The sequence below is a fragment of the Polypterus senegalus genome, chromosome 10 (assembly GCF_016835505.1).
Source record: "Polypterus senegalus isolate Bchr_013 chromosome 10, ASM1683550v1, whole genome shotgun sequence".
NCBI classification, from domain to species: domain Eukaryota; kingdom Metazoa; phylum Chordata; class Cladistia; order Polypteriformes; family Polypteridae; genus Polypterus; species Polypterus senegalus.
The window spans coordinates 18,056,532-18,074,880 of NC_053163.1; the positions used below are offsets into that span (position 1 = coordinate 18,056,532).

The following is an 18,349-nucleotide window of genomic DNA, read 5'->3' on the forward strand; positions in this document are numbered from 1 at the left end:
GTGGAGAACACCACATAACTGTTCATTCCCAAAAACTGGTTCCAGCAAATAAATTCCAATGCGATCCAATGTTTGACCTTGCAACTTATTAATAGTCATTGCAAAGGCTGGGTTTACAGGAAACCGTCGCCGTTTCAAACTGAAAGGCAATCCAGTTTCAGATGGACACAAATCGATTTGAGGAATCAACACTGTATCAACTTCAGCTGATCGAGTAAGAACGTCCACATTAATTACATTTTGTTTCAAATCTTTAACAACCAAGCGAGTTCCGTTACACAGTCCACTTTTTGTTTTTAGGTTTCAAAGGTGCAGGGTACATCCTGTTTTCAACACAAGACTATGATTTGGCATTCCAGACGATGTAATGCTGATCAAAAACTCCACAGGAAAGTTGTGTCATCAGTTACAATGGCGTCATCACTTAAGATAACTCAAGTATCAATAATGTCAATTACTTGACTGTTAAGTTGTTCAGCGACATCATTTTTTGGGCAAGGAATGGCTCGCTTAGGAAAGGACTGTGCCATGTCCTAAGAGATTCTGTCTCCAAATATTTCATTAACAATGGAACCATGGCATATCATGGATTCTGATACTTCAATCAATCAATCGCATTGCTTGTGCATTAACGGATAAGCAAGTTTGTCTTTCCTTTGCGGTTTTGTTTTGGCGACGTGCTCGCCTCTGTTGTCTATCAGCAGCTAAGCAAATTTCTCTCTCCTCGGAGGTTTCATTTTTCCGATATGCTCGTCTCGCTTGTGTATTAGTGGCTAAGCAAGTTTCTCTCTTTCCTCGGCGGTTTCACTTTGGCGACAGAGTCGATTTCTTTCAGCTTCATGCCGTAGCCTCGCACTTCCGACTTCCGATTCGTTAACTTGGGGGTACCTTGGCATGTTTTAAATCTAATCAAAGATTACGGAGCCACCCAGGCCGGACAGAAATACACACTTCCACGTGTAGACATTTATATACAGTAATCCCTCGCTATATCGCACTTCAACTTTCGCGGTTTCACTCTATCGCGGATTTTATATGTAAGCATAACTAAATATATAACACGGATTTTTCGCTGCTTCGGGTTCTGCGGACAATGTGTCTTTTTACTTCCTGTACATGCTTCCTCAGTTGGTTTGCCCAGTTGATTTCATACAAGGGACGCTATTGGCGGATTACTGAGAAGCTAACCAATCAGAGCACGCAGTTAAGTTCCTGTGTGCTGAATGCAGCGTTAACCAGGAAGTCTCGTCTCGCTCATTCAGCATTAATGTGTTTCGCTGTGTAAAGAGTTAACTTTTGTGCTCTTTTGTTTCTATCTTTGTGCATAGTCAAGCCCTTCATTATGGCTCCAAAACGATCTGGTCCTGCTTCAGGGGCCGTGCCCAAGCGCAAACGGAAGATGTTAACGATTGCCGAAAAGGTAAACGTTTTGGATTTGTTGAAGGAAGGGAAAAGCTACACCGCTGTAGGACACCATTACAGCATCAATGAGGCTACGATTCTTTTTATTTAAAAAGTAGGAAAGGAATATAAGAACTACGGCCGCAGTATCCTTTTAACCAGGGTGCAAAACGAGTTGTAAGTGGATGTAATAAGGCAGTAGTCTGGATGGAATTTGCTTTAGGGATTTGGATTGAAGACTGCCAGAAGAACAACGGCAGTGCTACACAATCGCCTGAAGTGGCTCCTTTAGAAGAGCTGTAACGCTCTCCTTTGTTGTGCAGTAAAACTAAACTCATTGTTATCGGACAAGTCATCGTGTCATTGTTGGTGAGTAACCATAATTAATTTTCTACTTACAGTACTTAGTACATGTACGTATGTTTAGTGTCACTGTACACACATTTACTGTATACTATTTTTCTTGCTGGTGGCCTGTCTATCGTAATGGCTGTAACATATGTGATATCAGAGACACTCGATATCTTTAAAATAATATTTAGGTTTTCCTGTATATAAACAGTGTGTTTATATACATAATTTCAATGAATCTTACCTAATATCTAAGAGAATACAAAGGGATTATGCTGTATAACTGTGCGGGAAATATTTATAAACAGTGTTGGAGAGTTTATAAGGGCTTAAAATATATAAAAATAACCATACAAACATATGGTTTCTACTTTGCGGATTTTCACCTATCGCGGGGGGGTCTGGAATGCAACCCCCGCGATTGAGGAGGGATTACTGTATAAGATATATTTTAGAAATGTGCAAAAATGTACTAATCTTGTTTTTGCTTTGTCATTCTGGGGTTTCTGTGTGGTTTGAGGAGGGAAACATGAATTTAAACTATTTTAGCTCAAGGCTGCAACATAAAACATGTCTGGATACTTTCTGATGGCAGTGTGTGTGTGTGTGTGTATTTATTTATTTTAGACTCTCCACACATAGAACTGAGTTTTTAGCAATAACAAAACTGAAGGGCAATGTGTGCAAAAAACTCAAATCATTATCACTTTAAATCAAAATCAATAGGCTTCTAAGCATTTTACAATGCCAATATTGTAAGTGTGCCAAGTGTCACTCAGACTGAGTAATTTATTTTTGAGTAATCACACCCATAAATTAACTTAACATTACTCTAAAGGTGGTAGAATAGGGTCGACGGATGGCTAAAAAATGTAATTCTGTTGAAAAACTTGATGTCGAAATTGATCCTGTCATGTGCAGGGGGAACAAAAAACAACAAACTGTTAATTACTTTAGTTGTGCAAAAGACACAACCAACATATAGTATCATGGAACTGCTCGAAACATTCACATTTACATATTGCAGCTAGGGGAGTTTTTGTGTTTCTGTTTTAGTTGTGTCCAATTATATAAAATAACGTCGAAAGCAGGTGAAACTTTACATAATTTCTAACTGGAGGAAATGTCGCCTTTATTGACTGTACTGCCGATCTTGTTGCCTGAGGATGTGAGATTACATGGCTAGAAAATGAAGGGAACGACAAATTAGGACTCCATGGCAACTTCCACATACAGTGTCACATTTTCAAACTATCCTGAGCTAAACCCTTTTTCTGACAGCCAATAACGTGTTGTCCGATGTGGCCAGTGTTGCATGAATTCTTTTTAGCTACAGCGAGGTCTGCCGCTATCTCAACCCTTTTTTTTTTTTTTTGAATCCAGTCTATCATGGTCTTTTGGAGCACTTTTTGCTATAGGCTCATTACACCATGGTATGTAAGAAGCAACTCAAGCTGTCTTGGCTGTCCACTGCTATTAGGCAAGTCAATTCTTCCATCCAATGTACTCGCTAAGTGTATTTTTATTTTTTTATGTATTTATTTAAATAATTATCAATTGATTGGCTGCACCTCTGTCCTTTGAGTCTGTATTCTTGTTTATTTTAGGTTTCTGCTGCTGTATGCTTTTGAATTTCCCTATGGGATTAACACAGCTTTATCTACTCTAATCTAATGGTACAACAAACATAAAGCAGACAAGCTTGACTTCCATTTGCAAGATACAAAACACTCACATTCCTTATTCCTCATAATTGCATTATATGCATTGTACTTCTGGCTCAATACCAGAATGGTACACACAGTGCCCATTCCCCATGGCTTAAAACAAATTCAAACTGAGGGCACATTGCAGACTGGCTAAACTGGGTTCACCAGACTACACCACTGGAAATAACAGATCTATAAAGATCCAGTTTTTAAATAAATTGGTATGCTTTTGGATTGTGTAGTTGGTGATTTGTAAAGTTGTAAATGTACTTAACCAATGAACCTGGCACAACGGTCTAGGCCTGCTCTTAGTGAACAGTATTATACCAAAATAACCTAAATTGAATTTTTTTCCCTCTTTATTTCTAATTTCATTTTCTTTATACGCCACTGCCAAATGGGCAAATCTTTGTCTGGCATGGTTTCTAATTGATTCATCTCAGTGCTCAAGTACTTGATTACTTATTCATTTAAAGGAATGCTCTCCCAAAAATGTTTCTTTGTTTTTTGTACATCACTTACCTCACGTAGTTTGTAGTAACAGCCAATATATACAGTATATATATATATTTATATATCTCAAATATTCTGGCACAATGGAGATTACAAAGTTTCTGATGCAACAGGGAGTCTAATACTGGACAACAGCAAACAATACCAAATGCTTTTAGATTATATATTTCTGTATTAGTTTTTTTTTTTTTTTACTTGTAAACCTGTGAAGGCAGCTTGATGCCGTCATCAAATCTGAACTTTAGTCAGATCTTGTCCAGAAAACTATTTAAAAAAATAAAAATAAAAAAAACCTATTATGAAAATGTTTCAATAGTTTTAGTTAGTACTCTGAATGGATAATTAAAATGGTCAGGATGAGTGACTGTTAAATTTTAATTTACACTCCTAACACATCAGTAGTACCGTATGCCATGCTGCCTAAAATATGCAATGTTCTTTATATTCACCCCTGCATTAAGCCCCACTCAGCACAAATGGACTTGGATGCACTGAGGCGGCTGCTGTGTAAATAATGAGTTACAGCTCAGTTTCGGTTCAACAATACGTTATTTAAAAGCAGATCATATTTATCAAGATTTGGCATTTTAAAACCTCATTGATTCAGGAAATGTGACTAATAAGCACAAGTGCAAAAACCACCACAGCCTGATGACAAACCTCATACCGAATTAGCAAACTAAATGCCAAATTAATTTTCATGTCTGAATGGAAGAGTCACCTCTCTCATACCAAAATGAGAGAGCCTGTGCGGGGGGCTGCCCCAAGGAATTAAAGCAAATGCTACCCTTATTGAACTGAAAGCTCATACTACACATTTCAAGCTCAGGTTTGGTAACTATTAACAAGAAGGAAATAAATCGTTTATAGAATTTTAAAAGAATGTATACAATATGGACAAAAGTATTGGGACACACCTCTTAATTACTGAATCAATGAGACCCATTGCCACAGGTGTAAAACAATCAAGCATCTAACCATGCAGTCTCCATTTACAAACATCTGTGAAACAAAATGGGTCATTCTGTAGAGCTCAGGGACTTCAACTGAGAAAGGATGCCACCTTAGCAATACAACGGTTCCAGAACTTTCGTCCCTGTTAGATATTCCATGGTCAACTGTAAGTGGAATTATTGGAAAGTGGAAGAGTTTAGGAACAACAGTGACTCAGCCACAAAGCGGAAGACCATATAAAGTCACAGAGCCGGGTCAACAACTGCTAAGGTGTATGGTGTGTAAAAATGGCCAACTACTCTGCTGATTCCATAACTGAGGAGTCCCAAACTTCCACTGGCATTAATGTAAGCACAAAAAAAAAATTGTGCAGGGGGAGCTTCATGGAATGGGTTTGCATGGGCGAGCATCTGCACGCAAGCCTCACATCACCAAGTGCAACGCTAAACGTCGTATAGAGGAGTAGAAACGTGTTCTATGGAGTGACAAATCACACTTCTCTGTTTGGCTGTCAGATGGGCAAATCTGAGTTTGGCAGATGCTGGGAGAACGTTACCTGCCTGACTGCAGGAGGAGGGCTAATGGTGTGGGGCTGTTTCTTGGGGTTTGAGTTTGGCCCCTTACTTCCAGTGAAGGACAAGCTTAATGCTTCAGCAAAGCAAGACATTTTGGAAAACGCCAAGCCTCCAACTTTGTGGAAACAGTTTGGGGAAGGCCCTTTTCTATTCCAGCATGACCAAAGCAAGGTCCATAAAGACATGGTTGGATGAGTACGGTGTGGAAGAACTTGAGTGACCCGCACAGAGCCCTGACCTCAACCCCATCAAACACCTTTGGGATAAACTGGAAAGGAGATTACAAACAAGGCCTTCTCATGCAACATAAGTGCCAGACTTCATAAATGCTCTATAGCAGTGGTTACGAAACTCGGTCCTGAAGACCCCCTGTGGCTGCAAGTTTTTGTTCCAACCAACTTCCGTTTTTCTTTGGACTCTTAGCCTCATTAAGGGAGTCATTATTTGCCAGTTTCTATGTTTTGAAGTCAATGTAGAAATTGCAAACTAAGTTTGGTTGATTTTTATTAAAATGTAATAAGCGGTTATATGGAGAATATGTACTGTAGTTTTTACCACACTTCTTTTAACTTCACCTATTTGTTGTCTGGTACAAACATTGTATTCGATATTAAACCCACTTCCTATTGCCCAAATGACTTGAAATTTTGCACACTTACTCACTTCTGATGACAGTACATGAATCAATAATCAGATTCACTAATTGATTGATTAATCCATGTTAATTAAGAAATGAAATTTTCATATGAAGAATAGTTAAAGATTTCACCAATAGATGGCGCTAGTAAAGGATAGAAATATTAAAGGAAGTGTTAAAATATTGATTAAAAATTACACTAAAACAAACCCAAGACTAAAAGTTGATATATATATATATATATATATATATATATATATATATATATATATATATATATATATATATATATATATATATATATTTTGTCAGGGATGCCAGGGGCGACGACCGGCCGGGACGCCTTGAGGGACCAGAAGGGATCACGTGGGGGCCGCCACCCTGGTTGCTTTGGGGCCCACGGGTTGAGGGCTGGGAAGCCTAACCCTGTAGGGGCCCGTGGTCACTGCCAGGGGGCGTCCCGATGCCTTGGGAACCCTGGACCTCAGCACTTCCGCCACACCAGGAAGTGCTGGGGGGAAGAAAAGCAGGGACACCCGGAAAGCTTCCGGGAGTACAGCCGGCTCTTCCGCCACACAGGGGCGTGTCGGCGGGTGATTGCCAGAATCAACCTGGAGCACATCCGGGAGCTAATAACAGGGGCCACCTCCCTTCACTCGAGGCTGGAGTCGGGTGGAAGAAGGACTAAGCAGAGGAGAGTGGAGGCGGCCTGAAGAGTGGAGGCATTGTGTGTTGGCCAGGACTTTGGGGACTTGGGGTTTGTGTGCACTGTCTTTGTAAATAGTTTGTAAATAAACATGTGGTGGTGATTTTCAACATGTCTGCCTGTCTGTGTCCGGGCCATTTCCACAATATATATACAGTATATAAATACTTTTGAAAAACTATGCTTATATTAAGTTAAAAAGTGTACTAAAAAGTAAAAAATAAGTCTCTCATACATCACTCATAAAATAAAAACGTTTATTTTATATATTTATGTGTATATATATATATATATATATATATATATATATATATATATATATATATATATATATATATATATATATATATATATATATATATATATTAAATATTAATATATTATATTTTTTTTAAGTTGTTAATATTATTTTAACCTAATTTACATTCTGCTTTTCCAGGTGTTCTGGTTATTTAATTGATTATTTACTACTTAGCAGGTCTGACAGTGAAGTCATTGCAGCTTTCATCATCCCGGGTGTCTGCTGTACTGGTGTCACTATTAGAGTTAAATGAAGGGAGGAAACTACACAGGAAAAAGGGAAAAATAACAGGAAAACAACAAGAGAGAGTTAAGCATTTATAACTTCAGAGAAAAACTGAAATATTTCTAAATGTCTTATAAATGTAAAAACCATACTGTTGTGTTTTTCTGAATGCAGAATAAGAGTAAAAAACGACCAGGTAATTAAATGAGAGCAGTTGTTATTGATTATTATCTTCAATTGTGAATCTGGTTGAGACAAAACCTGCAGCCACAGTTGGTCCCCCCAGGACCGAGTTTGGGAACCACTGCTCTACAGAATGAATGGGCAAAAATTCCCACAGCAACACTCCAAACTCTTGTGGAAAGCTCTCCAAGAAGAGTGGAAGCGGTTACAGCTGTAGGAGTGGGGGGACCAACTCCATATTCAAGTCTATGGATTCATTAAAGTCCCTGTTGGTGTAATGGTCAGGCATCCCAATACTTTTGTCTATATAGCGTACTTACATACAAAGCATTCAAGATCAAATTGTCTCAGTTGTCAGGAATGATGACGGCCTGCAATGCCTGGAGAGAAACAAAAAAAATAAAGAAAGAAATAAAGAAAACAAACCTGTTGCTTACTGCCTGGCTCCTCATTCTGTTGGCCTCACTGTTTGGTCCCAGTGGTCACTTTTTCAAAGTCCTGTGCATTGCAGAACTCCTTGATTGTGACTGTTAGCAAATTTGTGGTGACATCTGTCACTACCACGTTGGCACAGCAAGGAGCCATTTCTGGACGCCAGTCAGGATCAGCTTCAAATGTGGAGGTAACATCAGCGGAAGCGGGCGGTGAAGAGGGGGACGGTGGAAGCTGGAGATCCTTATTGTTGTTCACAGGAGATGAGTGTTTTTTATTGCTTGTAGCAGTTCCAGAAGATTCTGGGGACACCGAAAGATCTAAAACTCTAGATTCATCCTCTGCGTCGTCATCCTGATCAAGATCCTCTTCATCTGATGTGGAAAGGTGCTGCGACGGCCTTGAGCCTGCGACATCAGTCTGTGGACTCAATTTGGGTGGTGGCGGCGATTCAGGATGAGTAAGCGATGGCACCGCAGAAGGCGGCTGAATGTGTGGAGGGGATGGAGGACAGTCGGATCCACTGGAGGAGCTGCTGCTAGAACTTGAAGAGCTGCTTGATGAGGACGTGGACGCTGAACTGCTGGAAGAGGGAGAACTTCCTTGGTAATGGCCTGCCGTTGTGTTAGAAGTGGGGCCAGCTATGGCCGGAGACTGGTTGACAGAAGGCAAAATAGGAGGATGTCCCATTACATTTGAAGTAATAAGAGCAGTGTGACGCCCAGAAACTGCGGAAGCTGATGCTGAATTAGGAAGCAAGGAATGAGACCCTGAACTTAAAATGGGAGGTGAAGTGTGTTTCCCATAGAGAGTGAACCCTGCAAACTTCATATGGCCAGGGGCTCCCCTCATTGTTATGCTGCTTTCACAAAACTTCTTGCTTTTGCCAATAACTCGGTTGCGCGAAGGAATTTTTGGACGTCCAGGGGGGTTCCTGGGGGAAATTTTGCCGCTTGTTGTCCCACCTATGGCGCTATTATTATTGGTCCCATTTCCTTTGTCAACCTTAAGATTCAGGATGATACGCCCCTTCTTGGGCTCTCTGGGCTTGACCTTGCGATTTAGAATTCTTACTGTTTCAGAAAAGGGGGACACAGGAGGACGGAGGAGTTGAGGACCCCCAATTGTCCCTGAAGAAGAGATTGAATGGGTGCCAGCACCAGCAAGAGGGTCAGGCCTTGGAAGTGGTCTGCGAGACATGCGGTGACAGCGGCGGATGTCCTTCTTGAGCTTATGAGCTGCTGCCCCCGAGTGCAGCTTGGCCGAAATAGCTGGAGTAGAAGTTGGATGATGATGACGGTGGTTGTGATGGTGATGCGGTGTGGAGTGATTAGGCGTATGGGAGTGAGAGGGAGACTTAACAGTAGCAGGGAAGTGCAATTCAGAAATCCGGACTGCTTCTGCAGCCTGAGCACGAGCCTGGAAGAAAAGGAAGAGAGATCACACTTGAAGTGCCAAGCCAGCCCGATCTATTAATAAATAAGCACATTAATGAATGGCTAAAGGCTGTGGTTGACGGTTCATAAGTGGATACCATGTACACAGTAAGAGAGGTCTTCTTTTGGGAAGGCGGGAGATTTCCCTGCCCTTTAGAAGCATCTACAAATGTATTTTGGCAAGGATTCATTTCCCCTGGCAGCAAACTCTCTCATGAGGAAAATTCAGCATGCAAAGCTTCCTTTATTAAGATCTTGCGATGTGTAAATCTCAACAGAAAACAAATATAAACACGACAGGCACATTTAGCTTGCTAACTACAAAACAGAATAACTTCAGTGCACTGTCATCCATGGATGAGTAACTGGACTACAAGTTGTAATTGGTCCAGTTACAGGATTGCTTGCAAGTTCGCAACACTGCCGATAAAAAGTATTCACCCGGTTGAAGATTTTACTGTCATACATAATTGACACACAGTAAAATTAATTTAGCTTTTTCGACACTGATCAACAAAGTGAAAAAGAGGTCTCTCAAAAGTGGTCTAAATTACCGTATATACTCGCGTATAAGTTCTCCTGCAGATAAGTCGGGACTTGATTTTACCGTACAATTTCCAGTATTTTATAATGTCGTCGTACAAGTCGAATGCGGAAAAGTCACGCTATTGGTCCAAGGGATTATGATATGCTGACACGCACCTGAGAGAGTAACCACGGAGCAGACTGCCTTTTTTTTTCTACGTGGGGGCAGCAATGTGCCGTATCAGCGTGTGCTCCTGACCTCTCTATCTATTAGGCCTACGTAACCACACGGTAATACCCGAACTATTCCAAAGTGACGTTTGCACCAATTTGTGTTTTTTGTATCTCACACCCTCATACACCTTTAACGTAACAGCATCCCTTATCTATGATGAAGGGTTCGATCAGAAGAAAATATGAAGCTGGTTTTAAATGAAACGCCATTGAAGTAGCAAATGAAATTGCTAACTGCGCTGCTGCAACAAAATTTGATGCGTCTGAGAAACTGATGCGAGATTGGAGGAGGCAAGATGATGTTAAAAAAAAAAAAATTAAGTGTCGCAGTTTTAAACGGGCGTATAAGCCGGGATCTGAGTTTCTGATCGATTTTTCAGGTTTCATGATCAGACTTATAAGCGAGTATATACGGTAACTACAAATACTGTTTAAAACAACACAATTCATTGCATAAGTGTTCATGACCTTTCAGTTGGTATTTAGTAGATGCACCTCTTACAGCCATTACAGCCTTGACCCCGTCTGGACACTGCACTTTTTCCACTCATTCTTCTTTCCAAACTGTCAAGCTCGGTCAGGCTATGTGGGAATTGTGAGTGAACAGCATTTCTCTGATCCAGCCACAAATTCTAAAATAGACTGAGATCTGGACTCCGTCTTGGTCAACTACAGAACATTAACTTGATGTTTTTATGTCATTCCTGTGTAGCTTTGGCTTTATGCTTGTCGTTGTTGTCCTCATTTCAACTTGTATAGGCAGTATGTCAGACTAAACTTATTCTAAACTAGCTGTCCCCCGCGGCTCCACCCACGTAGTAATGTGAAACAGAACAAACCTAAAAAAAATCAATTAAAAAATGTTTTAAAAATGTAATTCTGGGCAAGCGGAAGATAGGTACGCTCCACCTTTTCGCGTTGGCACTGTATCTTATCGTGTGGAAGAAGAGCACGTGGCTGTGATATCTCTGCCAATCACCAGGGTCCCGTCCACATCACCCTCTCCTCGGCCCACAGCCTCTCTGTCAGATTCGCACAAATAAATCGGTCCCGCAAGCGAACTATGATACAGTGGCAAAAACTGTATCTTAGCTGACATTTAATAGTAGATATAACAGACAAATTCTAAGATATCTCCTGTATTTATTAAACAATACTGACAAACAGACACATACAGATAAAGGGAATTGACACTGAAAGTACTGAACGCTTGTGTTTACCACAGATAAGATGGCTAGGAATGCTCTTTTCTTTATTTGTGTTAATGTTGTTGATGTTGGCAAGACCGCACTGAGCATCCTGCAGCTATCAGCAAACTTGTCTCTCAAGAAGAACTCTGGGTGGGTGGTAAGCGTTATAAATGCAATTCAGACTTTCATTGCAGCCAAGAAACACTTCAGTCACAACAGACTTTGCTGCCAGGGAACACATACACATGCAAACACTTGTGAATTTGAGAGTCAATGTTATTTGTGCACTTCTTTATTAGATTTGTAACCCTAGACACATGCTGTTCTCCCAGAAAACAAGGAGGCCTTCAGGGAGGAAAAAAAAGATCTTACCTTCAAAAGGAAGGTCTTTGGCTTTGGTCCCCTCTTTTTTGGGCCGTAGAGCTCTCTTTCACGTTCCCTAAAACAGATACAAAATTTTAATAAAAACAGCCAAATGGATCTTTCAAAAAGTACAGATACCAAACGTATACCCCAAAAGTGTTTTAGCGGTGTCTGAGTTCAATTAGGCTGTGACTGGTCTACTCATACTTTTAAACAACCTTCATTTTACACAGAGTCTCGAACAAAACACAGTTACAGATCTTGATGAAAAATAATGAGGTAATATCCATGATTAAACTTTAGAGCTCTACGAGACAGTGGCTGCAAAGATTTTTGGCTGTTATTTTTAAAAAAAAAGGAAAAGGAACAAAGAAACAAACAAAAACGAAGAAGAAAACAAATAAAAATGCAGGAAATGGTACGCTGAGGTCCGTTACGCTTCTACAGAATGAATAAGGCCTAAAGTCACATTGTACCAGAGTAAAATGTGGGTGGCTAGTAATCCAGATATTTGCTGTAAGGACACAGCTACCTAAAGTTTCCCAGTAAGCCTAGGCAGATACAAATTGCTGTGAAGTGAAACCTTCATCACCAGTTTCATTTTTAAAAATTCACACAAATGAGAACTGCAGGGAAAACACCAAAGAAAGTGGCCAGAAGAAAGGCAATAAAGGGAAAAGGTTAACCTTTCTCAGTATCAGTGAGGTCAGGGCGGTGGCTGAAGTTCACAACTGTATCCTCACTCAGTGTACTGTCCTAGTTCTGCATCTTAACTGTTTATCAGCAGCATGCGTCTACTGGTAGAAAAACCACAAGCATTAAATGAAAAAAAATGAATCATAAGGAAACTTTCCATTGGTTTTTACAGATGTCTGCCGATCAGTTTCAAAAGGTTACAGCTTTTTTTCTTCTTTGTGTATTTTAGGGGAAATATGATTCCTAAATAGCAGGTTGCCTACAACTGTTAAAAGGAAACAGTCTTCAGATTCGTTCACAAACCAGAAAGCAAAATTTGCTTTTAATCTGTAATTATTCTACCGAGGATGTCTGCGATTCCACCTAGTTTAATGTCATCAGCAAACATGACCACCATGGTACTCTTATAAGAACAACTTTGATAAGAACAGGCCTTTCACCCCACTGCTTGCTATTCTCCTAAATGAGGACTGGACCGTCTTAACAGCATTATAGACCCCTGAGCCAAGCAGTGCACTGGAGACCCTACCTACACAACCACTCAGCAAGTCACAGCATACGTACATAAATTAGCATGGGACCCCCAGGCAACTCCCCATTGTGCCCATGCGTTAAGACAGCCCCGAAGGTGGATGTTCTGATCAGGGCCTATAGCACTAAATCCCTGCATAATAAGCCATTTAGAAACCTTATGTTCTTTATCAAAGCAGTTATTTTATAATTAAATTGCAAAACATGGGTTACCTCTCATTTTTTATTAACATAATGAAATTCTCTAAGCTTATTGTTCAGGGGCCATAATAAACACTAAAATAAATAAAGATCCCCTTTTTTTAAACTGATAAAGAGAGGGAGGTTGCCGCACCCACCACATGATGAACCAACTCAGGATCCCAAATTAGGACCCGAGCACAGCCGTGTAACGGGTGACACCTCAGTACCACAGCAGTTCAAATGGAGTAAAACAATGTGAGGACCCCCAACTTTTTCCTGCAAGTTGGAGGACCTTCCTGCAGAGCTGGATCCTCACTTGAGGGCTCAACAGAGTGGAATCACTTCTAACATTTGCGGGATTCGAACCGGCAACCTTCTGACTGCCGGCACAGATCCCTAGCCTCAGAGCCACCATAATAAAGCAGTTAGGAGACCCGGGTTCGATTCCCAGGTCGTCCCTGCGTGGAGTTTGCATGTTCTCTCCGGGTGCTCCGGTTTCCTCCCACAGTCCAAATACATGCAGGTTAGGTGCATTGGCGATTCTAAATTGTACTTGGTGTGTGAGGGTGTGTGTGTGTGTGCGCGCCCTGCCTTGTGCCCTGTGTTGGCGGAGATTGGCTCCAGCAGATCCTCGTGACCCTGTAGTTCGGATATAGCAGGTTGGAATGGATGGATGGATGGATAATTACAACACGCAATTCTATTCATTTTAATCAAGAAGATAATACGTTTACATGATCAAGATATACTTGTTTGGCTCTGCAGCTAAAAAGCCTGCTGTTCACAAAGAAGTAAATTCTTCTTCAGGAGTTCTTTCTCTAATTAAAAACGTGAGCTGCTGTACTAAACCCAAGTTCGGTCACCGTCCGCACTCAGACAAAGCATCTCAACATTAATTACAGGATAATTGAAAAGGTCTAAACTCATATTCTCTTTTCATTTCTGCCTTAAAGTGACTCTTTTCACACTCTGCCGTTGCTCCCCCGATTCCCTTTTATCAGTTTATTACTTCACTTTTAATGGAAAAGCCAATATCGCACCCGTCACTCTCTCCGATAAAGTCTTACGACCGGCCCTCTGCTTACAGGAAGTTTAATAATAAAATGGCATAAGCGGTTCCTTAACTGCTGTAATGTCTCATTTAAAGGAGCACTACAACTAAATTACCATAAAGCTTACCGATCAAGTCAATTGGGTTGAAACTCGGCTAATCCTGATTGGCAGCCGATCGATCAGAGCGTAACTACACCTAAATTTGCAAAATATCCAGTTTAAGATTTGAAGGTCCCCTATAACATAGAAGCTTTTTTTTAATAGTAATAATAAATAATTCTTTAGATAGCTCTTTTTTCTCACTACTCCAAGTGCTTTACATAGTGCGTGGGGAGCCATTTCAACCACCATTAATGTGCAGCATCCACCCAGACGGAGCAATGAATGCCACTTTTACGCCAGCATGCCCACTACACATGAGCTATAAGGTGATAAAGTGGTGAGAGAGATAGACAATTACAAACAGGGGGTGATTAGGGCCAGAATGGCTAAGCCGTGGTGAGCAATTCAGCCGGGACATCAGGATACACCCTACTCTTTACAAAGGATGCAAGGAGATCTTTTATAACTACAGAGAGTCAGGACATCGATTATCTCACTGAAACAACGGTGGCCTTTATGGAGCACATTGTCCTCCATCGCTGCATTGGGGTACTAGAATCCACATTCAAACCCAACAATGATCTCTTCCAGTAACAACCCAAGCTTTTCCTAGATGTTCTCCTATCAAAGTACTGGCTGGGCCCAAACATGCCTAGCTTCAAGTAGATGGCCTGCTCTGAAGTCCATATGGTATGGCTGCTGATATTTTACTTTTCTATGTTCTTTATGCACAAAGATACTCTAATATTTGTGGGAAAATTGCCCTTAACCAACTTTCATCTGTATTCTTGTGTTCTAGCTGAAGTAATTTTAAAGCAACAGCTGGCATCCACCATACAAATTCCCTACATCAATCTAAACTCTTCCATCATGACTCTCGTAGACACCATGCTCTCCAATACATTCCCCAGCGTCACGACTTGAGCCTTAAAAGTTGCTATTCAAACCTACTTACTAAGCTTCACTGAAGCAAAGCGCATCTACCAACTGAACAATTCCCACAGAACAGAATACTGCTGGTTGGTCAGATATGCAACTAAAAATTAAATGTATTCAGTACAAAAAACTTGAACGCAAGCCCCACTTACTTAAACAGAAAAGACTCAACCGTTTCAATTTCTCTTAAGAGCTCCTAACCCAAAGTCCTGAAATAAGTCTACGCACTTGGCCTTGGATTTTCCCTAACATGGTTATATCTTTTTAGTAATATGTAGACCAAACGGGCACACAATACTCCAGATGTGACCTCACTATTTTACTTTATAGCTCAGTTAATCCCCCTTTGCTTTGTACTTAACACATTCCACTACTTAACCCTGTTAAGGTTAGCCTTCTTGGTCATTTCTGTAATCTATTCCAGGTACCCAAAAAAAAACGAAATTGGGGGAAAAAAAATTGTTCTAATAATTTTTATTTACTGAAACTAGTCTCCTTTAATGTACTCTCCATGTGAATGAATGCACTTTTCCCAACGGTTTTCCCCACTGGAGGAAACATTTTTGGAATTGCTGTACAGGAACGTTGTCCAATGCCTGCAGCGATTTTTCTTCGACTTCCTCCATGGTACAAAAACGCTTTCCTTTGAGTTCTTTTTTCATATGCGGGAACAAGAAAAAGCCGCACGGAGCAAAGATAGGGTGAGTAGGGAAGGTGGCAAGAACTCCAAGACACACAAGCCAATTCGGAAATCTCTTCAATAGTCTGACAACCATTCTTGGTAAATTGCATTGCGAAATTTATCAAGATTTTCATCTTTCCTAATTGTGGAAGGTTGGCCAGATCTTGGTTGGTCTTCAAATGACATTTCCCTTCATTTGAAATGTGAAAAACCACACGTACACCTGCATTTTACGTAAACCCCCCTCTTTAAAAGCATCACTACAGTTTCAGCAGTTGTTTTCCCTAAGAGAAACCAAAATTTAAACGCAGACTCGCTCTTATTTATGATCACTCATCACAAAAAAAAAAAAAAAAATCGCAGAACGTGTTTAATAAGCACCAAGAAAAACCGACACGGAATGCCGTACGAACAATACAGAGCAACGCCACTTGGCAGGCTGCTACAGAATACCGTATTGTGCTCCGCCTAGCGGCGAAATTTGCAACTAAGTCGAGATTGCGCGCCAGGTACATATTCCGGTTATTTTGGGTACCCCATCGTAGAAAGACACGGTGAGTTTGTGAATTTCTCATAAGGTATGCTTAATTTTTAATTCATAAATGAAAAAAAAATTAATAATTGAATAAGAATAAATACAATCTGCCCTATATCAACACAAGTCTGAATTTCACCTGGTCCCACATGCAATTATTCCACTGCCCCTGTGGTGTTTGCCATTCCACCTAGTTTAGTTTCATCCACAAACATGACCACCTTGCTACGCTTGTTATCATGATCCTTTACAGAAATTAATAACTGATTTTCAAACATTGTTACCAAACACTGAAAGTTAAAATAAAAATATCTGGAAGTTGAAAGTCAACAAAACAAGGACGACATTTTTGTTGCATCCCCCTATTAAAAAAAGAACTTTTTTTTACTTTTTCAATTTCTACTACTACTACTAATGATTTTCTTTAAAACTAAAAAAGGGTCATTTTACATCTGCATTGACCTCTCACTTCAAACCGATACCAATTTAATTGACAATCCAATTAGAACAATCCAACAAAGTGTCACAATGATTTAAATGAAGAACAATTTTAGAACTAAAGAGAAAACGGGAGGACCCCTATACATTTGGTCAGCTCACAGCCATCCATTCATTTCTAGGACTTTTATACCCTGATAAGATCACAGAAAGCGGAAGAAGTAGTTCTGATGATATTACTACATTTCATAGCTTACCATTCAATAATAATAAAAAAACAAACTCCTTTGGGTGCTATGGTCAGGGTGTCTAATAGTTTTGTAAATTTGAAGCTGGCATTACAACAAAAGTAGATGATATTACTGCATTTAAAAGTCTGTTGTCTCAACTATTTTGATTTACAGTCAGCTAAACAGTCTGAAACTCTAATTAGTTTGTACAAAAATGCATGCACAACACAGTCATTAAAAAAACAGAACAAAAAATTACCCCTGCTGAAATGCCGGCATCAAAATAAGCATAAGGGGGATATTTTGAGACACCATTTGACCAAAATAACAATCTTCAGACTGTTAGAAGAAAATTATCTAAAATTGGCAAACACTCAAAGGAACAGAAACTCAGGCGGCTGCAGGAATTTAAGCCATTTTTGGCATTATGCTAATTTAATGTTTTTAAAAGCAGCTCCTCAGATGGGAAAAGAACAGATCTTAAGTGACTGTATGGTCTTTTGGAGCTGAACCTCTAACTACCTCATGAATAATAGTTCAAATGGTGTACAAGATTAAAGAATTACCCTTCAACAAGAAAATTATTAAGTACAGAATAAACCTACACAATGGTCAGCTTCTGTTTTGAGTTTTAGTGGCATGCACTGTGTTTGAAGTAAAGACAGCTTCTAGAAGAGAGCAGAGCTAACGCTTCCTTTTGCGTCAATATGTAGCCTATCAAAGTGAAACACTCCAAACATAAAAGCTCTTTATATGACAAAGGTTTTCTTTGTTTTATTTTAGGTCACTTTGTGGCAAACCAGTGATGTCTACAGCAAGTCGGACAGCAACCTTAGTCTCTTCTCTCCTGTGTGTATCTACAGTATGTTGTTAATGCTACTCTGAAGAATGAATGGCTTAGGCGTTCTACAGGAAACACTTTCCTAACCTTATTCTCATGTTATCATGACCATTTGGTCCATCCACATAATAACTATAGTCTTAGGATGCTTTTTAAAAGTTGTCATGGCGTCTGCTTCATACAAATTCCCAATTCCCATAACCCTTTGCATAAAGCAGTGCTTCAAGTCAATCACTCTTAATTTAGACTTCTTTACTCAAATATGTGAGGCACTATTTAACCAAAAAAATTGGAATTCATCCGTTTTATCAAAGCCTATTAAGAATTTAGAAGACCTTGATAAGGTCCCCTTTACAGCCTAATTGTTTAAAAGTAAACGTGTGTAAT

The 18,349-nt window shown here is 40.0% G+C and overlaps 1 protein-coding gene across 2 annotated transcripts in view; it reads right to left on the bottom strand.

Moving 5' to 3' along the window:
• The window catches only part of cbx6a (chromobox homolog 6a), a 40,151-nt gene that overhangs the window by 9,312 nt on the left and 12,490 nt on the right, over positions 1 to 18,349 (bottom strand). The window contains exons 4-6 of one of the 2 annotated variants that reach the window (XM_039765360.1): positions 11,745 to 11,811; positions 7,982 to 9,406; positions 7,327 to 7,410 (exon numbers count right to left, since the gene is read on the bottom strand). In XM_039765360.1, coding sequence (XP_039621294.1) covers positions 8,018 to 9,406; positions 11,745 to 11,811 — 1,456 coding nt within the window. In that variant the 3' untranslated portion in view covers positions 7,327 to 7,410; positions 7,982 to 8,017. Of the gene's footprint in view, positions 1 to 7,326; positions 7,411 to 7,981; positions 9,407 to 11,744; positions 11,812 to 18,349 lie in introns of those variants that run through there. The other variant, XM_039765359.1, reaches the window with a different exon arrangement.